Source organism: the organism of the source record quoted next, unplaced genomic scaffold, assembly GCF_019419815.1.
Source record: "Pyrus x bretschneideri cultivar Hongxiangsu unplaced genomic scaffold, Pyrus_bretschneideri_v1 Contig14, whole genome shotgun sequence".
NCBI lineage: Eukaryota > Viridiplantae > Streptophyta > Magnoliopsida > Rosales > Rosaceae > Pyrus > Pyrus x bretschneideri.
The window spans coordinates 6,661,700-6,682,040 of NW_025999435.1; the positions used below are offsets into that span (position 1 = coordinate 6,661,700).

At 38.5% G+C, this 20,341-nt stretch overlaps 2 protein-coding genes across 2 annotated transcripts; one reads left to right on the forward strand and one right to left on the reverse strand.

Moving 5' to 3' along the window:
* Nucleotides 1–269: 269 nt before the first annotated feature.
* Nucleotides 270–2,041, forward strand: LOC125475277 (protein STAY-GREEN homolog, chloroplastic-like). The gene is made up of 4 exons (XM_048579958.1): nt 270–540; nt 722–895; nt 981–1,148; nt 1,476–2,041. Exons 1-4 carry the CDS (start codon nt 412–414, stop codon nt 1,887–1,889), a joined length of 885 nt encoding a protein of 294 aa, XP_048435915.1. The 5' UTR covers nt 270–411; the 3' UTR covers nt 1,890–2,041.
* Nucleotides 2,042–3,869: 1,828 nt separating this feature from the next.
* LOC125475278 (protein FIZZY-RELATED 1-like) lies at nt 3,870–8,629 on the reverse strand. Its single transcript, XM_048579959.1, has 10 exons — nt 7,954–8,629; nt 7,716–7,838; nt 7,361–7,465; nt 6,284–6,463; nt 5,994–6,056; nt 5,691–5,885; nt 5,057–5,158; nt 4,909–4,971; nt 4,734–4,802; nt 3,870–4,341 (listed from the first exon to the last, which is right to left on the reverse strand). Exons 1-10 carry the CDS (start codon nt 8,431–8,433, stop codon nt 4,288–4,290), a joined length of 1,434 nt encoding a protein of 477 aa, XP_048435916.1. The 5' UTR covers nt 8,434–8,629; the 3' UTR covers nt 3,870–4,287.
* Nucleotides 8,630–20,341: the final 11,712 nt, after the last annotated feature.

Below are 20,341 nucleotides of genomic sequence, written 5' to 3' on the forward strand. Positions count from 1 at the left end.
CCGACACGTCGCTAAGCTCAGTTCTTCAAGAAATTTGTTATTGTGATGGAAATACGAGTGGTACATCATGTGTTTTTATATAAATGGTGAGAAATTTATTTTTTAAGTTATAAATTTTTTAACACACATATCTCATCATTTGTATAATGACACGTAATATATCACCTCGTGTGCCGATCACATTGAAAAATCCCTCTAATTCTTCAACGTTTCAAACGCTGAGCTCACAAGCTATTCTCAAAAGCAAAAGCAAAAGCAGAAGTACAAGCAAAAGCAAACCAAAACTCTCAGTCACACTTCTCCTTTTCTTTCAAACTCTTGGACTCTTTTTGTTTACTTAGCTTCATACATATAGATTTACATAATTGGGTGCCTACAAGCTGAGAGAGAGAGAGAGAGAGAGAGAGAGAGATGGGAGCTTTTACTGCTGCTTCTGTGCTTCCTTGGGATTTCAAGCCTTCACTCCCTCTCTCTCATCATAGAAGCTCTTTGTTTCACTATACAAGAACTCCCAAGAAAAGAAACAGGGCCATAGTTCCTGTAAGTTTCCTTTACTCTTAATCATTTTATTCACAAATTCATACGAGCGATATTCAAATCTAATCTCACATGCTTAAGCGGGATTCTAACTTAGGAGCAAGGCTGACTGCCAACTTGATTACGCTGATGTCTACTTTTCGGTTTTCAATTTTTTTGTGTGGTGTCGGTTTTGATTGATTAGGTTGCGAGGCTATTTGGGCCAGCAATATTTGAAGCATCGAAGCTGAAGGTTCTGTTTCTAGGAGTGGATGAAAAGAAGCACCCAGGGAAGCTTCCAAGAACTTACACACTCACTCATAGTGACATCACCTCAAAGCTCACTCTGGCAATTTCACAAACAATCGACAACTCTCAGGTTTTAAGAATTCTGACTAAGATTAATTTTTTTATTAATTACGTTAATGAAGAATTAATGGAAATCGGGAAGTTTGATGTTGCAGTTGCAAGGGTGGTACAGCAAGTTGCAAAGAGATGAAGTTGTTGCTCAGTGGAAGAAAGTTAAGAACAAGATGTCTCTCCATGTTCACTGTCACATAAGTGGAGGTCATTTCCTCTTAGATTTGTTTGCAAGGCTCAGATACTTCATCTTCTGCAAAGAATTACCTGTGGTAAGTCAGCAATTAATTAGTTATTAATAATTTTTATACCACTGAAATTCTAGTTCATCTCATTTAAACTGCACGTACAACAAATTTTTGTGCACTAGGTACAGAGTAGTGTATATTCTAGTTATAATATACATCGTTTGAGTAGAATAATAACACGTGAAAGTAACGATTGTTTCGGTATATTAAATAATTATTAAGAGATCACGCTAATGTAGCTACACACTACATTTATAAGAATTAATTAATCGAGAATTAATTTCTCTTAATGGTTGATTAATTTGTCTCTATGATCTTTATTAAAACGTAATATTCCCTTTCCCTTGGTAGGTTTTGAAGGCCTTCGTCCATGGGGACTGCAACTTGTTCAACAGCTACCCAGAACTGCAGGACGCTTCGGTATGGATCTACTTCCACTCGAGCATTCCCGAATTCAACAAGGTGGAGTGCTGGGGCCCACTCATCGACGCAGCAGCACCTTCTAGTGGGTCATCAGGCGGTGCCCACCACCAGGAAAACAACAGCGGCGGGGAGGGGGAGGAGGCAACTTCTCCAAGCAACTGGGACTTGCCAGAGACGTGTCAAGAGGAGTGCGACTGTTGCTTCACACCACTGACTTCGATTGCATGGTCCCAAGAGCTTCCCCATGCAAATCAAACTAGGGTTGGGACCCACCAGAGCTTTCAGGGCAAACCCAGGAAACAAACTGAAGATTTTATTTATTTCTTTTGTTTATATAATTAATGTAAATAGATGTGTACCTATCTGTTAATATTACTGCAAAAATATTATTCCTATTCTCTATTTGTATTATTATTTAGGTTATTTTTTATTTTAATTGGGTTGAAATTTTCAACATAGATTTTTATCAAGACCTTTAAAGCACACTATCTTCAGTTTGTACGTGTTCTATAAGTTAATAACTATCCTACATTTTATTCAAAAAGATTAAATCCAAAAAAAATAAATTTGAATTTAGATTTCCAAAAAAAATATGTAATTTCATGTACCCTCGTTTTGACCCTTAATCTATTTATACTTGTCTTTGTTTTGAAATCAAAGCACATGATAGAATTGTAAACTACCAACAACACCCCTTTAATTTCATGTAATTGGTTGGGGAAAAAATGAACCAGTTCGGTATGTGTAGTTGACAATACACACTAATCAGGCAAGATATTGAAAAGCTTTTGGGGAGTTGGGCTACAATACCTACTTTTGACGGTTTGTCGACAGTATAGTTGCGCCGCCTTGTGCAATCACATTTGTCGGCTCCACCTTGGCTGGAGTCATTGACAAAAGAGATGTTAAAAATGTCACATTGACATGTAACAATAACAAATGACGTACTATTTACTCTAACTGAGATATCAAAGCTGACATGAAAAAGATGTTTAAGCTGACATGGACAAAGAGATGTCAGATTTGAAGCTGCTTTCAAATATAATTTTTGCCATTTTCAAATGCATTTCACTTGCATTACCTTAAATGCTAGCATATTTAAGTATTATTTTATTATTTTTAAACCAACAACAACCCAGTTTTTATTATTTTTGTTTAAAAGTAAATAAATAAATAAAGCAATAAATTTTGGCATATCAGGTGGAAGAAAAATATTAACAATATGTCAAATTGTCAAGTCAGCCATCAAATTAAAATTTGATGTTTTGAATTTGACATCTCCTTTAGAGATGCTCTAATCCTCCACATAAATGAGTCAAAAAATGGTTGCCTTCTTAGGGTGTGTAGCTTTTTTGCTCTCTTGCCGAGCGAGTGTTCTAGTCAAGCTTCTACGATCGATCGCTGGGTGTTGTCTTTCGCCTTTGAGCATTGAGTTATGTGTTCGTCTTTTAGTGATGACTTTATGCGGTCTTGCTCCTTTATGATGACTTTATATGACCTCGCTCTTCAACATCTTCTAGAGTGTTTGCAAATATGGATCTCTTGCGTCTATCGGTTTTGTGACAAATACGTATTGGTAGCATTTGTACGCTTGTGCATATGGTAGCCATTTAAAGATTTACTCAAATTGTTTGGTCATCCAAATTCACTTTTTGGCCAATGGAACAATTCATCCAATTGTCATTTCTGCACTTATTTGATATGACAAAAACCAATTTTGGAATAAAAAAAGCCTCCCACGTGAAATCGACCTGTTTTATAATAGTTTAAATTATGTGAATATATAATATCACAAAATTGCGTTAAACATTTAAATCTGCATCTCACCTAACGACTATGGGATGGCTTAATGATTGGGAATGAATTTCAGACCCAAATTCCACATATGTCTTGGGTTCAATTCTTAACCTTAATGAATCGCATGATGATAGCTAGAAAAAAGTTATCATGGTGAAGCCACCAGCTAGTCCTTTTTTTAAAAGAAAAGAAATCTGCATCTCACCTTTTCACGAAATTGCACTTGAACATGCTGTCATTCGTTACAAATCACACGGTGGTGATTCAATCTAGCTTTGATAGATCGGAGCGGTTGGCACAAGGTTCTGATTCTGTCGCAATTCAGAAAAGAATAAAAGAACAGAACATCTTGAATCATATGATTAATGGTCCATTAGCTTAAGACAGCTTCCCTTTGTGAATTATTAACACTAACTAATCATCGAATTCTATGTATCCGATTCCACAGTGACTGAAGGGAGAACCTATATCAATCGAACACGTCAGAGAATTTGGCACGTGCGAATGCGACGACACGAACTAGAGTTGTAAAAATAAATCACCTAATTTTCAACTAAAATGTGAAAAAAATTGTGATCCATTTACAAAGAATGTGAAATAAACTTGCACCCTGCTGACCCGACTTATCTCCCAGTCCAGTGTATCCTCCTCTTTAAATATACAAAGTGAGGGAGCTCCGAGAAGGTGAGAATATTCATCACAACCCCCCTCTATACATTATACATAGTAAACTACTTAAGTGGGAAAAGAGAGTAAAATATCGAAATCCTACCGAACCCATCACTTCATCTCTCGTCTTAGTCTTCTGAGGTCGCGGCATAATCTCCTGCACATCTATGGTATCATGTCAAAAACAAATGGCACATCATTGCCCGGTTCCCATCCTCTGGCAGTCTGAGCAACTGTGAAGGTTGCCAAGTCAGTATTGATGTTATGTACGAGGTCACCGGATAACGGTTCTTCCAAGCGATGATGCTCCAATTTCACTTTCCCTGTTCTGCAATAACAATTTCATTCATATGATGTGAGTTGCATTCCTCTCAAGCTCGAAATAGAATCAAAGGTAGAGGACATGAAACGGAACAACTGGATGCAATTTATTGTCTTTGCTTAAACCAATTTCAATTCACATTATAGTATGTAAGATAACGTGATTAAGGATATAGAACCCAATTATTAAGCGATGTCAGGGAAGGAAAATAATCAATACTACCAAACTACCCTGTTTTTCTCTAATGACCTTACTGACTTTGCATGCAGGCGGAACATCGACAGAAAATGAGTTCTCAAGGAAGCATAATCAATTATGTATCCGTTATAACCTACTCTGATGACTAAACAATTAAGGAAGAGCTATTAACCAAATCATTTGCATTAAATATTTTTTACCTGGGACTTGGGGGAAGGAAACACATTCCAAAATCTTAGTGTTTCATCTCCTGCTCCAGTGACAATTGTCTGAAACAATAATCAATGACAGATCAGAATATTCATAAACAAATGAAAAGTAATTTGCATAACCATAAAAAGAGGGCATGCACAATCAGAAGATTGGGTACAGAACCTGTCCATCAGGTGAGATGGCAAGATAAAGAACTCTGTATGAATGGCCAGTAAGAGTTGCCAGCTGCATCATCAGAATAGCGTTGAAGAATTAGAAACCAAGATAAAAGAAATTTATTGGTTTTGGGCAATTGACAACACTTATTTACCTTTGACATGGTGGGATATCTCCAAACTATTATTTGATTTTGGGAGTATCCATGGGTGCTGACTAGTTCATTGACATTTTTAGACCACACAAGATTGCAAACCTGCAGATGTACAGATCTAATGGATATAAGTATAGCTGCGCATAGTAATCAGAAAAAGGGACAGGTGAAAGGGAGGGATTTCAGTCGCCAACAAAATTCATGCCTATGAACAGTGTATATCAACATCCAGCATCGTGAATGAGAAATCCATGTAATTTTCACAGTAAAATAATTTTCCTTTGATTTAGCACCTAGATGAGGTACAGAGCGAAAGTAATTGGATTCAAGTTGTGAATGTGTTAACCCCTGTTTCCTCCTTTCATCAATCATTACATGGAAAAGGTCAAATTTAATAAATAAATAAAAAAGAAAGGAAGATTTATATTTGTTGGAAATATCTACTCATTAGAAAAATAACAATGTGATGAAACAAGAACCAGGTTTGGAACTATTGAAATAATGACATTCACTGCAATCACTTCGGGTTCTCTAAATATTTCTCACACGGCAAAACTTTCGTATTGTATGCATGTTTAAAAAAAATCAACAGGAGAGTAAGCAGATTAAAACAAATAAGAAAGAAGTTTTTCACCTGACTTCCAGTGTCCATGCAGCTCAAGTGTGAGTTGGTGGTAGTATTCCAGAAACGAATACATCGGTCTGCTGTTCCTCCTCCAGATGCAAGAAGCCCATGATGATGGGGAGACCATGCAATAGCTTTCACAGCGGCAGTATGCTCACAGTATTTGAGAACCGGTTGAGTTGAATGTTGATTCCAAACAAAAAGCTGTATATAGAGAGAGAGCAAACCATCAGTTATGAATTGGTAGCATGACCAAATTAAAACTGCACACAAAATAAGTCGGACTGATAAAAAAAAATTGCCATAACATACCCTGTTATCATTCCCGCCTGATGCCAGCTCACGGTTATCATATGACCATTTCAGTCCACAAACCTAAAGGATTATCAAATATCTTCAGGGTGCAAAATATATAAATGAAACAAAATATGATCTGCAAGATACATGGATAATAACAACACAACAAAGACAAATGGCATGTTACACGAAGTACAAGTTAGAAGAACTAATAATTAGAATGAGTACACAGAATTTTAAAGTTAACAGTTTCTTATTGTACGCAGAAGTTTAATCAAAGTGAACATGAACTCAAAAATTCTGACCTCTGACTTGTGTCCGGAAAGTTTGCTAACAAAATCGTCCTGAGCACGAATATCACGTTGAAGAATAGTCTTGTCCCGGCTACCAGAAGACAGCATAGATGAACTCCAGGCTAAGGCGCCAATGCGTAGTCGGTGGCCCTCCATGGTTCTTACCCTCCTACACCGGGATGCATCCCATATCTATACAGTAGATAGCAAGTGCATCAGCCAGTTATGCAGCAGCATATATACAATAAACATGCCACATGTCTAACAGTAAAATTCAAATGGAAACAATTACACAAAAGTCGTGCTAGATATGAAATTCCTGTTATAATGCTGCACAAAAACCAACGCATAAACTGCTCCCATGCAACTGTTGAATATCCAATTGTAACAATAAATACAATCCTAACCTGATTATCATATACACTGACCTGGTTCTGACAAAGGCCGAACACAGAAGAAGCAAGTCACATATAATCAGACCAGTAGTCAAAATTTTATTCATGTTTGAACAGTTGTGCAAAAAATCAAATTAAAGGAAGTCACCAAAATCAGAATCCTATTGTGTTCAGACTCATATAAACAAACATCGTCACAGATTCACAATGTAATGAGCAGGGCATGGAGGTTTCAGACTTACCTATTCCTACTCCTATCTAAAGACCAGTAACATACATCTACAAAGCTGAACACTTAAAGCCAAGTTTGGAATCTGGACATCGGAACAAAACTTGGAGATTCTAGAATGAGTAAATAGATGACGTGTTGGTGGGACTGTCTGCACAACAGACCAGACAGGGATATGCAGCTAGATAGGACCTTGTTATTTGTATTAGTCTACATTCTAATAACAAAACTTTTCCACAAATTCTGCAGTTCATATAAGTATTTCAAGCATTATGTTGTTTGACGATAGTATTCCCCATACTAAAGTCACAAATTTGTTGCTTATACACCTATATTGTGAATGTTGTTGCAACTACACTTGTAATTGCACTTTGCAATATTATAAATATAAAATAACATCTCAATATCAAATCTCTAAGAATGAACCATGTCTATCAGATGTGAATAGGTCCAAGTATCACTTACTTGGACTTTCCCATTGCTAGTTCCAACTGCAAGATGAGTTCCACGTTGAGCCCAGCCAACAGAACAGACACTATCATCAATCCCCAAGTCACATAACTTAGTTACCTGCAAGTGACATCCAATCATAAAGTCAAAAAATATCGCATCGGCAAAGACTCAAAGTGATCAATTTCATACATACACCAGGAAAAACGCACACCACATGATCGAAAAACAGTTACGATCATAAAAAGGTAGCAACTTGTGACATCGAAAAACATCCACGTTTGCCTCAAATTACAACAACAATGTTAACATTAGAAATTTGTCGAAAAAAAATGTTAAAATTAGAAAGAGAAGCTAAGTTAGAGCTCACCTTGCTACTACAAGCATTCCATAAATAAACACAATTTCCCAACCCAACAGCAAGCACATTGTGCGAAGACCAATCGACAAGATTCAGATAGAAATCGTCCTGCAAAGCAGGTGCATCCAAAACCTGAACAAGAAACAAAATTTCCGTAAATAAAATAAATAAATAAAAACCCAATTCACAATATCCAAATTCAAACCAAACCCAAATCGGCAAAAGACTTGAAAGTGATGAAAGTCACCTTATAAGGCGACCGGGGAACCTTCCGAGGAGCCTTGACGGGGCTATGGTGAACTCCGGTGACCACATCATCGAACCCAAAAGGGGAAAGCGAGTGCATTGACCGGCGAGTCTCGGTCTTGAACCGGAAGATGTTGGGGCTGGGCGGGTTCATCTGAATCGCGCTCCTTTTCTCAGGCGTCGCCGGAGGGACCACGCCGGCGGAGTCAGGTCCAAAGAGGGCAGCGCGTAGGAGAGTGCCGTAGGCGCTTGACGAGTCATCGCGGCCCTCGGATGGAGTATTGGAGATGTCGAAGAGGGGGAAGTTGGAACCGGTTCTACTGGGGATGAACCTATCGGAGTAGATGGTCCTGGACGGCGATTGGTGGTGGTTGTAGTTGATCAGGCGGTCGATGTGCCGAGATGGGGTTAGGGAATGTAGTGCCTGAGGAGTGCGGAGCAGAGTCGGAGTCGATGGGGTTGTCGGAGTGGTATCCTCCATAGAAGATCAGTGTGTGTGTGGGTGTGTGTTTGTTGTCTCTCTGTCTGTGGGAGAGAGAAGGAATTGGGATGGGAAAGGAGAGAGACGATGGGAGGAGAGAGAAGGGCTTGATGGGTTCTGGTAATTTTCCCGGGAAAACCAGGTAAGAAAGCAGAGGAGATAATTATCCCGGGAAAATCATAGGGGAGGGGGTTATATTTTGGTGCGTTTGGTAAGTCCTATTCACTCTAGTAAACTCTTTTTTGTTTTCTTAACCAAAATTGAGTGGGACTTCCTTTTCCTTGGCAAAATTGGATTGGGATTTAACCAAATTTCAAATAATGCTTAGAATTTGGGTTTAAAAAACTTTTTTATTTTGTCTTTTTTATATATTGGTAAATAATATATAAGTACAATTCATTGGTATAATTAATTATTTTTGGATTAAGAATATTGGTTGGTATATGATGAGAATCACAAACGGAGAACAAAGATTATTATATTGCATATACAGATCACCAAACAATTAAGATAATCAAAATAACATAAAAAAACAGCTAACAACTTAGAACATGATGCAAGCATGTGGGATGCCTCTCAAAATAACAAATGGGGAGTTGGAATCCTATTTAATTAAGGAATTCTTGTGGTTCCAAGGAAACTGTTATATAATTTTTTATATGTCAAAGTTGTAATTGAATTGCTAGCCCATTGTGAGAGGTCTTATGTTCAATTCTTACCAAAAACGAATTTGAATCACATTATTGTTATCTTATTGTAAGGCTAAACCTCTCATCTCCGTTAGTATAGATAATATCATTTGTTCCAAAAAAAAAAAAAAACTAAATTGCGCATGGTTCAGTATCTTAGTGAATAGGATGTTAGGTTTTATCCATGTGTTCTGCATTTGAAAAACTCGTCGCTTCTAAATTATTGTAACAATTTCAAACTTTTTTCTCATCTTTAATAATAAGGAATTAAAAAAAAATGTTATGATTGAGGGTTGGTTCGGAATTGTGGTGCTTTAAACAAAAAAAAAAAAAAAGTAGCTTATTAAAAAATTTGAAACATTAAATATGTTTGATAAAACCAAAAAAAAAATAGTGTTAAAAAAAAAAAAAAAACTTCTATTAATGACAGTAGAAAAACATAGAAAGCCAAAAGCAAGGTCTATCATGCTTAAAAAAATTGCTTTTTTTTTTTTTTTTTTTTCTTTAAAGCATAGTAATCAATGTCATTTAATGAAATTTTCAAATAGCAAATATACCCTCACATGTCTTTGATAATTATTATATCACATTAAATACTATATTTTTTTAGTCATTTAACATATTCAAAGCAATTTATATAAAAATTTACCAAACACTCAGACACAGTTTTTTTTTATTAAAAAAATTTTTACAAAAAAAAAAAAAAAAAAAAAAGGTTTACCAAACACTTAACAACTTTAGTTTACAGCTGTTTATTCTCACAGTACAGCAAAAACAGTTTTTTATTTTTATTTTTATTTTTTTTCAAAACACATCAATACCAAACTAGCCTTGAATCGTGGTTTAATGGTGTTTTTCTTTATTTGTAAATAAGATATATTAGATTTGGCTTAAATGATGATGATCCTTCATGAAAAAAGTTAAGGCTCCATCATAAAACCAATTGATAATCAAATGAGTAGCTCAATTACTTATATGCACATATAAGGTCCATTATTTCTCTGATGTCAGGTTAATACTCTCAACATGCCCGCTCAGGTGTGACAAATTTTTAAGCCTACCATATAGACAACATAGTTTGGGTGATGCGGATCACATGTGACTATTAGACTTCACACATTTGACAACATGCTCTGATACCATGAAGAAAGTTGAGGTTGCACCATAAAACAAATTGCCAACATGAGAAAGCCCAATTACTCATTACGGGTAATGCTAGGGATACCATCAATTTAAACCATATTTTGTAAATCATATGACGTGGTTGATGATGATTGGATTATTACTTAATTGTTGATTAACGTGTTTATTTACTATTGGTGACACATCATATAGTTTGCAAATGTGGCTTAAAAGATTAGTTTACCTAACATTCCTCAATACTTTTAAGTACATGAAAGGTCCCTTCTTTTCCTAAATTAATACTCTCAATACTGTGACTAATGATTTTGCCTACACCTGCTCAATTGTTTATTCAATTTAACTCATGAAAGTATAGTAGAACTCATATCATTTACATGTTGTTTGAAAACTAATTCACATCAAAACAAAAAATTTCACTGCATCCAGATAACAGTATTTTGGCTAGTGTGGGTGTGACATCCCACATCGCCCAAGGGAGTGATCCTTAAATGTATATTCCCATCCTTACCTAGTACGAGGCCTTTTGGGAGCTCACTAGCTTCGGGTTCCGTAGGAACTCCGAAGTTAAGCAAGTAGCGGGCGAGAGTAATCCTATAATGGGTGACCCACTGGGAAGTTCTCGTGTGAGTTTCTAGAAACAAAACCGTGAGGGTGTGATGGGAGCCCAAAGCGGACAATATCGTGCTACGGTGGTGGAGCGGACCCGGGAAGTGATCCACCCCGGGCCGGGATGTGACAATTTGGTATCAGAGCCTAACCCTGGTCGCGTGTGTGCCGACGAGGACGTCGGACCCCTAAGGGGGGTGGATTGTGACATCCCACATCGTCCAGGGGAGTGTTCCTTAAATGTATATTCTCATCCTTACCTAGTACGAGGCCTTTTGGGAGCTCACTGGCTTCGGGTTCTGTAGGAACTCCGAAGTGAGTAGCGGGCGAGAGCAATCCCATGATGGGTGACCCACTGGGAAGTTCTCGTGTGAGTTTCCAAAAACAAAACCGTGAGGGTGTGATGGGAGCCCAAAGCGGACAATATCGTGCTACGGTGGTGGAGCGGGCCCGGGAAGTGATCCACCCCGGGTCGGGATGTGACATTGGGTGTTTGAAGAGACGTTCTAACAGTGGTTAGGTCCCCCTAATCGCTTTGTGTGATTGGGAGGGTAGACTACTTTAGTAGTTCAATGACTTGGTCCTAGTGTGTAGTTCTTAACTCTTGCCTACTACTTTATTGCCCTCACTATCTCTATATAAAGCCAATGGAAAAGGTGAATAGTGATTTTGGACTCATTGAGCTTCAACAAAAAAATTTGGAGAAAAATGCCCTCAAGACAAAAAACTTTAAAGGTATCCCAAAATAATGCATCAAATCAGACAGGGGCATTTTCATCATTTTAACAGTATTTTTTTAATAATTATTTTTTTTTGTGGGGTTTTTTTTTAATTAGTACCTCAAAATAGGCTAGCAATAATGTGATTCAATTTATCTATTTTTAAACACGTTCAAAAGAGGTGTGTAATGCCGGTTATAAAAAAGGTCATTCGCACCCGAATAATTATGTGATTAAATTAGTTGTCAAATGATTTTTTTTTTTTAACAAAGGATATTATCTACACTAAGGGGGTGGGGGTGGGCTTAGCCTCACAATGGGCTAGCAATAATGTGATTCAATCAATTGTTTAATGACACACCCCGACCAAAATCAAGGCGTGATGCCCGTCACGTGAGGGTGACGTAGCCATGTGCACAGTGCAAAAGCAATATTAATATAAGAAATGCGAATAAATAAAAACCAAACTAATTAGAGCACTAGATAAGAATAAGTGCAAGATGAAATTAAGTGTGAATTCACAACCAAAGCATAAGTAGCCTAAGTGCAGTCTAGCAGGACAAATACTAATTATACAACACCAAAGGTAATCCTACAATGGTGATAATCTGTCAGAGCTGCCATGGATTCCTCCCAAGCCACCAAAAAGCACTCCTAACTAGAACCTGGAGGGGTGCAAAACAGAAAGTGTGAGTGGGCAAAAACAAAGTTTTTCAAAACCATTTTAATTATCAAAGATAGTAACCCCTGAGCGTAAAACCTGTATAATTTCCCAGAAAATAGAATACATATTTATACCATAACCATGCTCAGAATAGCAAAATCCACAAATATGCCATGTGAAATATCTCAGCATAAAAATATGTAAGCCAGGTGATATAAATCAATGCAAAATGATATGTCAGCCAGAGTCACCTAACATGACCTGTACGGCTGAATCTAGAGCTCATCCATCTAACTGGTGATAGGAGCATATTTATGCAACTTAATTGGCTTGTTCTCGTGCATTTACGTTGTGTTTTCTTAGTTGTTTTAGTAGTTTAAGCTGTTTTTGTTTGTTTTTAGGTCCTAATGGCAAAAGGAGCAAGAAAGTGCATTTTGAGGCTATTTGGAGCATTTTTGACATTAGAATGGATATCATATGCTTGGAGCCAAGAGGATGAGCGAAATTGAAGACTTGAAGATGATTATTCCTACTTAAACAAAGTTTCCTACTTGAAGTAGGAAAGTTAAATCCTAAAAGACCTCATGTTTGAGCAACATTGAAGACTCCTATCTATTCTAAGTCACAAAACAATGTCACATGCACCATCAAAACATCCTTTGCCGTGGCCTACCCTTCCTTTGCCATGCATCACATGCATTTCCAACACATTCTTTCTCCACACCTTGCCGTGCATAATTCACCACCTTTCCACATGCAATTTCAGTCACATGCATTCCCCTCATAACCCAGTTGTCATTCCACTTCAATCCACATGTTTTCCCAACAATATAATCAAAGCACATGCACATTCACCCATCAACTAACACACCATCATTGCCATGCATTCCATCCATATTTCAGCCATTCATCAAAACAATCACCCTTGTGCCGTGTATCCCATCCTACATTCCACAAACAAGCCACATGCATTACACCCCACATGTCCCTTTAATCCTTCAAACATGCACCCTTTATTCTTTCATTAATTAAACCACAAATCAGCCACACATTCACCCACATGCACCCTTTAATCATTCAACCATAAAGCCACATGCAATCTCATTCATTCCAACACAAAACAGCCCATCCTTTGCCGTGCCTAACCTTGACATTTCTAACCTAATCCACAACTTTTTGCCAGCTGTTTTGCATGAGCATTCCCCATTCAAACTTCCAGCCTTCCCACTACATTATTGCAGCTGCATCCTCTCACCCTTTAATCATTAAGCACATGCAAAACTTCATCATTCATCACACATCCCTTGGCATGCAAAACAACACCCATTTCAGCACCAAAGAAGCCTTTGCCGTGGCCTTCATTCCCATTTCCAGCATTCACATGTTTTTCCAACTCATCCACACTCCATGCCATGTCTTTCACTCCCATTTCCATCATTCACATGCTTTTCCAACTCATCCACAAGCCTTTGCCGTGGCTTTCATTCCCATTTCCAGCACACACTAGCATTTCCAGCTTTTCCCTTTACATTTCACATGCATTCCATACTTCTCCTAGCTGTTTTCCATCATTATTTCAGCCACCATTCACTCTTTAATCCACATGCATTCACACACACTTCACACAAACAACATTCACATGCTTTCACAAGCTTTAACCAACAAACAAATCAGCCACAACACACAAACACACTCAATGCCGTGCACTTCCCTTGCCTTTCCAGCATTCCCCTTGTGCAATTCCAGCTTTCCACCCACTTTCCTAGCTGTTTTTCACATGCATTGCAGCCACATTCTCACCCATTCTCTCCCTATATAAACCACACACACTTCATTCATTTGGCATTCATTCACTCCCCATTCCATCTCTCCATTTCTCACACCACAACTAACACAAACACTTCCCTTTAGAATCCAAAACCGTGAATCCCCCTTCCACTTCTCCTCCATTGCTTCCATTTCCACCACTCCCCAAACCATCCACACCATCAAACTATCCTTAGACCTTATGCTACAACGAAGAGGAAGAGAAGAGGGCCTAAATGTTCATACAATTCAAGTTTGAGTTGTTGGAATGTTTAGGTGTTTCTTTGATTTCAATGTTTAATTTCAATTCTCTTTGTTTTGTACGTATGAGGAACTAAACCCCCCTTAGCTAGGGGGTGATTCGAAATATATGTTTATGCTTGCAATATGATTTGATTACTTCTAATTACGTTTCATAAGTTGTGAATTCAATTTGTTTAACTGTTTGATTGATAACCTATTTATGTATGTTTATTGAGAATGAACGCTTAATTTTCATGCATGAATATGACGCTAGAATATAAGTGAGTTTCACGTAATAGTTATGAACTTATATTCACAAGTAGTGGAGGTTGCTTATAAACAATCGCGTTAAACCAATTCTTGGCATAAGTTTCATGCAATCATAGTAACGAATGTCTCGTCAACACTTATAGTTTTCATGATGCGTAATGATTCTTGCTTGTATCTCTATTATGCAATTCATGTAGGGAACTTGTGAGGAATGCTTTGGGTTGTCGTATGCAATCATCCAATTCATTAACTTAAGGAAAACTTGACGGTTAATTTAAACGGACCTAATTAACCCGGGGTGTTGAGAATTCATGGTTTATTGAAAAGCAATTAGAAACCATTTTGTATGCAAGTATAACATGTGTGGAGATGAACCCCTTAGCTAGCTTCCCATCCATTCATTTCCGTCAAATTCATATTTACAATTTGTTTTGTTTCCAAGTATCCATTTTAGTTTAAATTCGTCCAAATCCAATCCCCCCCCTATTTCGTTCAAGTCTTAGTCTTAATCTTTCTTATTTTTAGTTTTGCATTCTTCGAGTTTAGTATAGTGTTTTAAACTTATTTTTACGTTTTTGAGTCAAATCCAAGTGATTAACAATCCCTCCTAATCCCCGGTCCAGAACGATCCCTACTTATACTTATACTACAATTGACAAAAAAAGGGTTTAATTTGTGTGCGTATAAATCTCGCATCAAATTTTGGCGCCGTTGCCGGGGATTAGCAACTTTGCTAATCTCTTGGATTGTTTTATTTTCATTTGTGTGTATATATTTTTAGTTTTATTTTGTTGATTTTAGACGCAAGACATGGCACTTGATAGTGCTTCCCTTTTGTCACAGCTTATGGAAGAGTACCAAATGCAAAGAGTTGGTACATTTGATCATAATCAATCAAGGAACGACGTGTTTTCCAATACTTACAATTCGGATTTGAGTGATCATTCAAACTCTATGTGGTGGGAACCTCAACATATTCAACAAGAAGGATATTGGCAGCCCTATGAGGAGTTCTATTCAACGTCTATGCATCCACCACAACCTCATATACAATATGCCCAACCAAACCAAGGTTTGTCAATAGATTATAATCAAGCTCTTAATGAATTAATTTCTTCGGTGCAGGGCTCACAAAACCAAGTCGAGGAGGCTCAACAAGGAGAATATTGGCAACCATATGAGGAGTTCTATACAACACCTATGCAGCCACCACAACCTGCCCAAACAAATTCAAGTAAGTCTTTGTATAATGATACGGTTAGTGAGTTACTCACCAATTTGTCTCAGGAGCAAGAAGATCGAAACAAAGCAATGCAAAATCAAGACAAAAGGTTGGACAACTTGGAAAAGCAAATTGGGCAGATAGCGGAGTTCGTAGGACAATTTCAAGACCAAGGCAAACTCCCTATTTCAACCATTGCAAATCCGAAGGAATGATTTGAAACTGCCAAGGAAATCACGTTAAGAAGTGGCAAGGAGGTTGGAACGGACCCTCAACCATCAAAATCAAATCACAAGGAGGATGAAAGATTGCAATTTGAGGAAGAGGAACACACGCAACCTACGGCAAGGGTGGAAACATCTTTGTTGCAGGCACCTATTGCTCCTACGCCATCCAATTCAGGTAAGGTTGTTCCAAAGTTAATTATTTCTAACCCCGTTCCACTGAATGTCCCTATTCCTTGCAGGATCATGCAATCCAAGGAAGAAGAGGGTGAGAAAGACATCTTGGAAGCCCTTCCAAAAGTGCAAAGTATGGAATATCAAGAATTCGTCAAAGAGGATGTTCTTGAGGCAAACAACCCCAAAGAAATTGAATTTTATGACACAGGACAAGGACCAATCCTCACACCACATCTGGCCGAGTGCAAAGTCCCTGAAACGTTCAAAGGAGTGGTGTTTGTCATTGAGTTCTTGTCGGAGCACACAGGTAAGCCGCCTCCCCGAATTTCAATTTTCTTTTATACTAATATGTTGTTAATGATCCAGGCACCCGCTTTAGAATTTAAACCATTACCGGATCATCTCAAGTATCACCCCCCATTCAAAGATCAATTCCATGTCGTGGGTCCTAAGTGAGAAGAAGTTCTTCGTTCGGCTGCAAGACGTAAAAGAAAGCGCTACTTGGGAGGCAACCCAATGCACTGAATAAAACAAAGCTTGTTCATTAATTTTCGAGAAATTACAAATGTATCTAACAAAGAAAGAGAAAGATGGAGCCTTCACAAGGGTTGTGTACGTGAGGCCCCACTACGTGGCAACACTCTCGGAGCAGGAGGCATCGGAGCAGGAGGCATCGGAGCAGAAGGCATCGGAGCAAGAGGCATAGGAGCGGGAGGCACCGAAGATAGATCATTCAAGGCCCCATTCCTTGGTGGAACGCTAGATGATGCAGGAAAGAGGTGCCTCTGGAAGAAAGCCGCAAGCCTTTGACGGTCATCAAGCTCATCAAGCTTCCTCTTCATGCCTGTCGAATAATTGTTGGCAAGCACGTGCAAACTTCTATTTTCGTGCTTAAGTTGTTTGATCTCCTGCTTGAGACTTTCCACCACCGCCATCAATGATTCAACCTGACGGGAGCGAGCAAGTAGGCGTTGGCCCATGTTGGACACAGAGCCAGCGCACTGAACACTGAGAGCCAGGGACTCTTGAACGGCCAACTCATCGGACCGTCCTGAAAGCAGCTGACTATCTTTGGGAGTGAGGAGGTTCCGAGCTACTATCGTAGCTGTTGTTGCATCCGTCATCACAGAGTCCTCACCTGTAAGAGGGCCATGAGAAGATAAGAAAGACGGGCACCATACCTTACCCTGACGAGGCGCAACCGGATCACTGCTTAGACTTAAATCTAAGCAAAGGTTAGATGGGTTAGATGAGCTAGCCATTTTTCAAGAAGTTAAAAGAGAAGGATGGAGTAAAATTTCGACGGGCCGGAGACGATTTTTGGGCAATCTTCAAAGTGTGCATGCTAGAGGTGATCGATCACCTCTATTAAAGGAGAGGCGTTCACCGATTCAGAAATGAAGAGACTCCACTCTTCAAAGCCGGATTTTCCGGCGTAAAGATCGCCAGCTCTTCAGACGCAATCTCGGCTTTTCAGAAAGCGTGTGTAACTTTGTCAAAAGCTCCCGGCTTTTCAGAAGACGCGTGGAGGCCGAGAAAGCAGCTACACACTTTTGCCGACAAACGTGGGTGACAAAGCCGAAAGCTCCCGGCTTTTCAGAAAGCGAGTGCAACTTTGTCAAAAGCTCCCGGCTTTTCAGAAAACGCGTGCCAGTTTGTCAAAAGCTCTCTGACAAAGCTGAAGACGCGTGGAGGACATTGCCACATCCGCACTGCCACTTGCCATTACAATTCCTATATACATCAACATTCATGGCAAGGCATACACCCACAAACGCATAACTTTCCTTCTCGGCCGAAAATGTAAGCTGCAACCAACCCTCTCAAACATGCTCAGTTTTCTCCTTCTCTTGAGAACACATTTTCAACCATGGATGTATCCCCCAAAGAAGATACCAAATGCCTGGAGTACAAAGGAGGCAAGAGGAAACGGTGGATCGAAGCATGTGGAAACATTCGCTGCTTCTGCAAAAGCAAAAGTATCTCATATCATCAAGGGCGAAAGCAAAGGTATCTCATATCATGTTCTTTCCCTGTCATTTCCTTTGTCCTTGTTATTACTCGCATGGCAAAGTAAAGTGAGCAATCAGCCGGCACTTGGAGTCAGTCTTCTGATCTGGAACCAACTACCTGGAATCTATTCCCTGGTTGCTTACCTAGCGTTGCTCTCGAGTAGTCATCTTCAAAGGTTGATACACTTCTAGAGAAAGGACCACATCGGCTTGGAGAACAGCTAAGACGAGTGACGAGGAAACATCAATCTTGTGGATAGTCAGCAAACGCAACAACTGCATATGCTGAGTTATCCTCTAACCCTCTTCAATACGAATTGGAAAGATTGAACAAAGAAACAGGTCATCACCTCCACCTCGTGCTTGCCTGCCATGTGTCAGAATCCTCCAGCTCAGTTCAAGAGTAGCACAAAGGAAAATCAACGATCGGAGGAAACCAAAAGAATCTTCAGCCCAGTTCAAGAGTAAGCTTGTGGAAAAACTCAAGATGAAGCCTCACTGCAATCACCAAGGAGAAGATGGAATTTACACTCCATAACCAGATTTGCATCCCTAAACTCTTTTCTTTGTTAGATACATTCTGCCATGTTGAGTATGTTTAGTTGCTTTTTATATGTTTACTTTTGTTTGGTGTGTTTTAAGCTTAAAACATTGAGGACAATGTTTGATTGAAGTGTGGGGGGGGGTAACTAAGTATGTTGATGCAAATTCGTTGGATTTTATCACCCATAACTTCAAGTGTTGTTCCTTGCTGTTTTAAAATGTTTTTGAGCTGATTTGGAGTGTTTTAGTGTGTTTTGTTTTATAACTCCGAAAATCACATAAAAATTTGAAAAACATGTTTTGAAAAGCCTAAAAAGAGTGTTTTGAGTCTTTTTTGTGTGTTTGTGTCTTAGGGTACCTTCCAACACAATGATAAGGATTTGGTTTGTAAGTGCATGACTGTTAAAAAGAGTTATTAACATAGAGAAAAGTTTGATTTACTCTTGGTATATGCTTGGTTATGGTTATAATGTATGACTTCACATGCAATCATAAAAGAAAAATTCGTTTTTGTAACATGCTTGAAGGAAGGAACTCAAACAAACGCTACAACCCTGAGAGACTTGAGCCTATAACGTTCTTTGGAGAGTATAATCTGTGATTTCTTGTTTTCTAAAGTCGTTGCATGATCTCATTATTCTTTGCTTGGTTACTACTTAGAAGGCGTTTCATCATATAGTTCCAAATGCTAGAACTCATGCCCATTTCATTCAAAGCATGTTATTGATTTGCATAACATATATCAAGATGAAGTTGTGTAGTTGCCACCATAGCCAAATAGCCTTACCTCCCATATTTCGTATATTTTGTGTTTAAGTTTAACCTCATTGAGCCGTGTTAGCCCATGTTCTTTGTTAACCCACTTTATCCTCACCTAACCTAGAATATGACCGTCCTTACCCTTGTTCTTGAAGCATAGTAAGCAATGAATTCCTTTTGATTAAGGTATTGCAGAAAATAAGTGTGGGGGAAAGAGTGTTTATGTGAGTTGATGTGCCATAGGCACGGCCAAAAAGAAAGAAAGAAAAAAAAAAAAAAAAAGTTGAAAAGTATTGTTGGTTGAAGTAAGGGCCCAAAACAATAAATTAGGCCCTAAGAGTTGTTGAATCTCCCCCTTATGTCTAAAAGTTGATTTCTGCATGCCAAGTGAATTCTAAGCCTTAATTTCATTACTTTGCTTGCTATTGTTTAAAGAACTTTTGCTTATCCCTACCTTTCCTTGTGAGCCAATATCCCAAGCCCCGTTACAACCCTTGACTTCTATCTTGAGTGTTGTGCATTTCAATTTGTAGAGTTTGAACTTGGTATGAGCATATGGTGTCACTGGTTCTCGCATCTAAGTGGTAGCATTCCATTCATGAGATCATATCTAAACATGCTTATTAACTCCAGAAATTGCGTTCTTTGTGATACATATATGTGAGTATTCGTTTTCATGTTTACATCAATCTTCTCACATATGACTAGATTAGGGTGTGTAGTTAGAAAATCTGAGTGAAAATCGAGTGCATATCTTGTAAGGAATTGAGCAAATTCTCTAAGGCATGTTACTACATTCAAAACATGGTTTTAAATGCTTAATTGTGAAAT

Coding starts and splice junctions, on each gene's coding strand:
- LOC125475277 (XM_048579958.1), top strand. CDS start 412: ATGGGAGCTTTTACTGCTGCTTCTGTGCTTCCTTGGGATTTCAAGCCT. Junction 541..721: donor GAAACAGGGCCATAGTTCCT/GTAAGTTTCCTT, acceptor TTGATTGATTAG/GTTGCGAGGCTATTTGGGCC. Junction 1,149..1,475: donor TCTGCAAAGAATTACCTGTG/GTAAGTCAGCAA, acceptor TTCCCTTGGTAG/GTTTTGAAGGCCTTCGTCCA.
- LOC125475278 (XM_048579959.1), bottom strand. CDS start 8,433: ATGGAGGATACCACTCCGACAACCCCATCGACTCCGACTCTGCTCCGC. Junction 5,886..5,993: donor CAGGCGGGAATGATAACAGG/GTATGTTATGGC, acceptor CTCTATATACAG/CTTTTTGTTTGGAATCAACA. Junction 5,159..5,690: donor GCATGGACACTGGAAGTCAG/GTGAAAAACTTC, acceptor GTACATCTGCAG/GTTTGCAATCTTGTGTGGTC.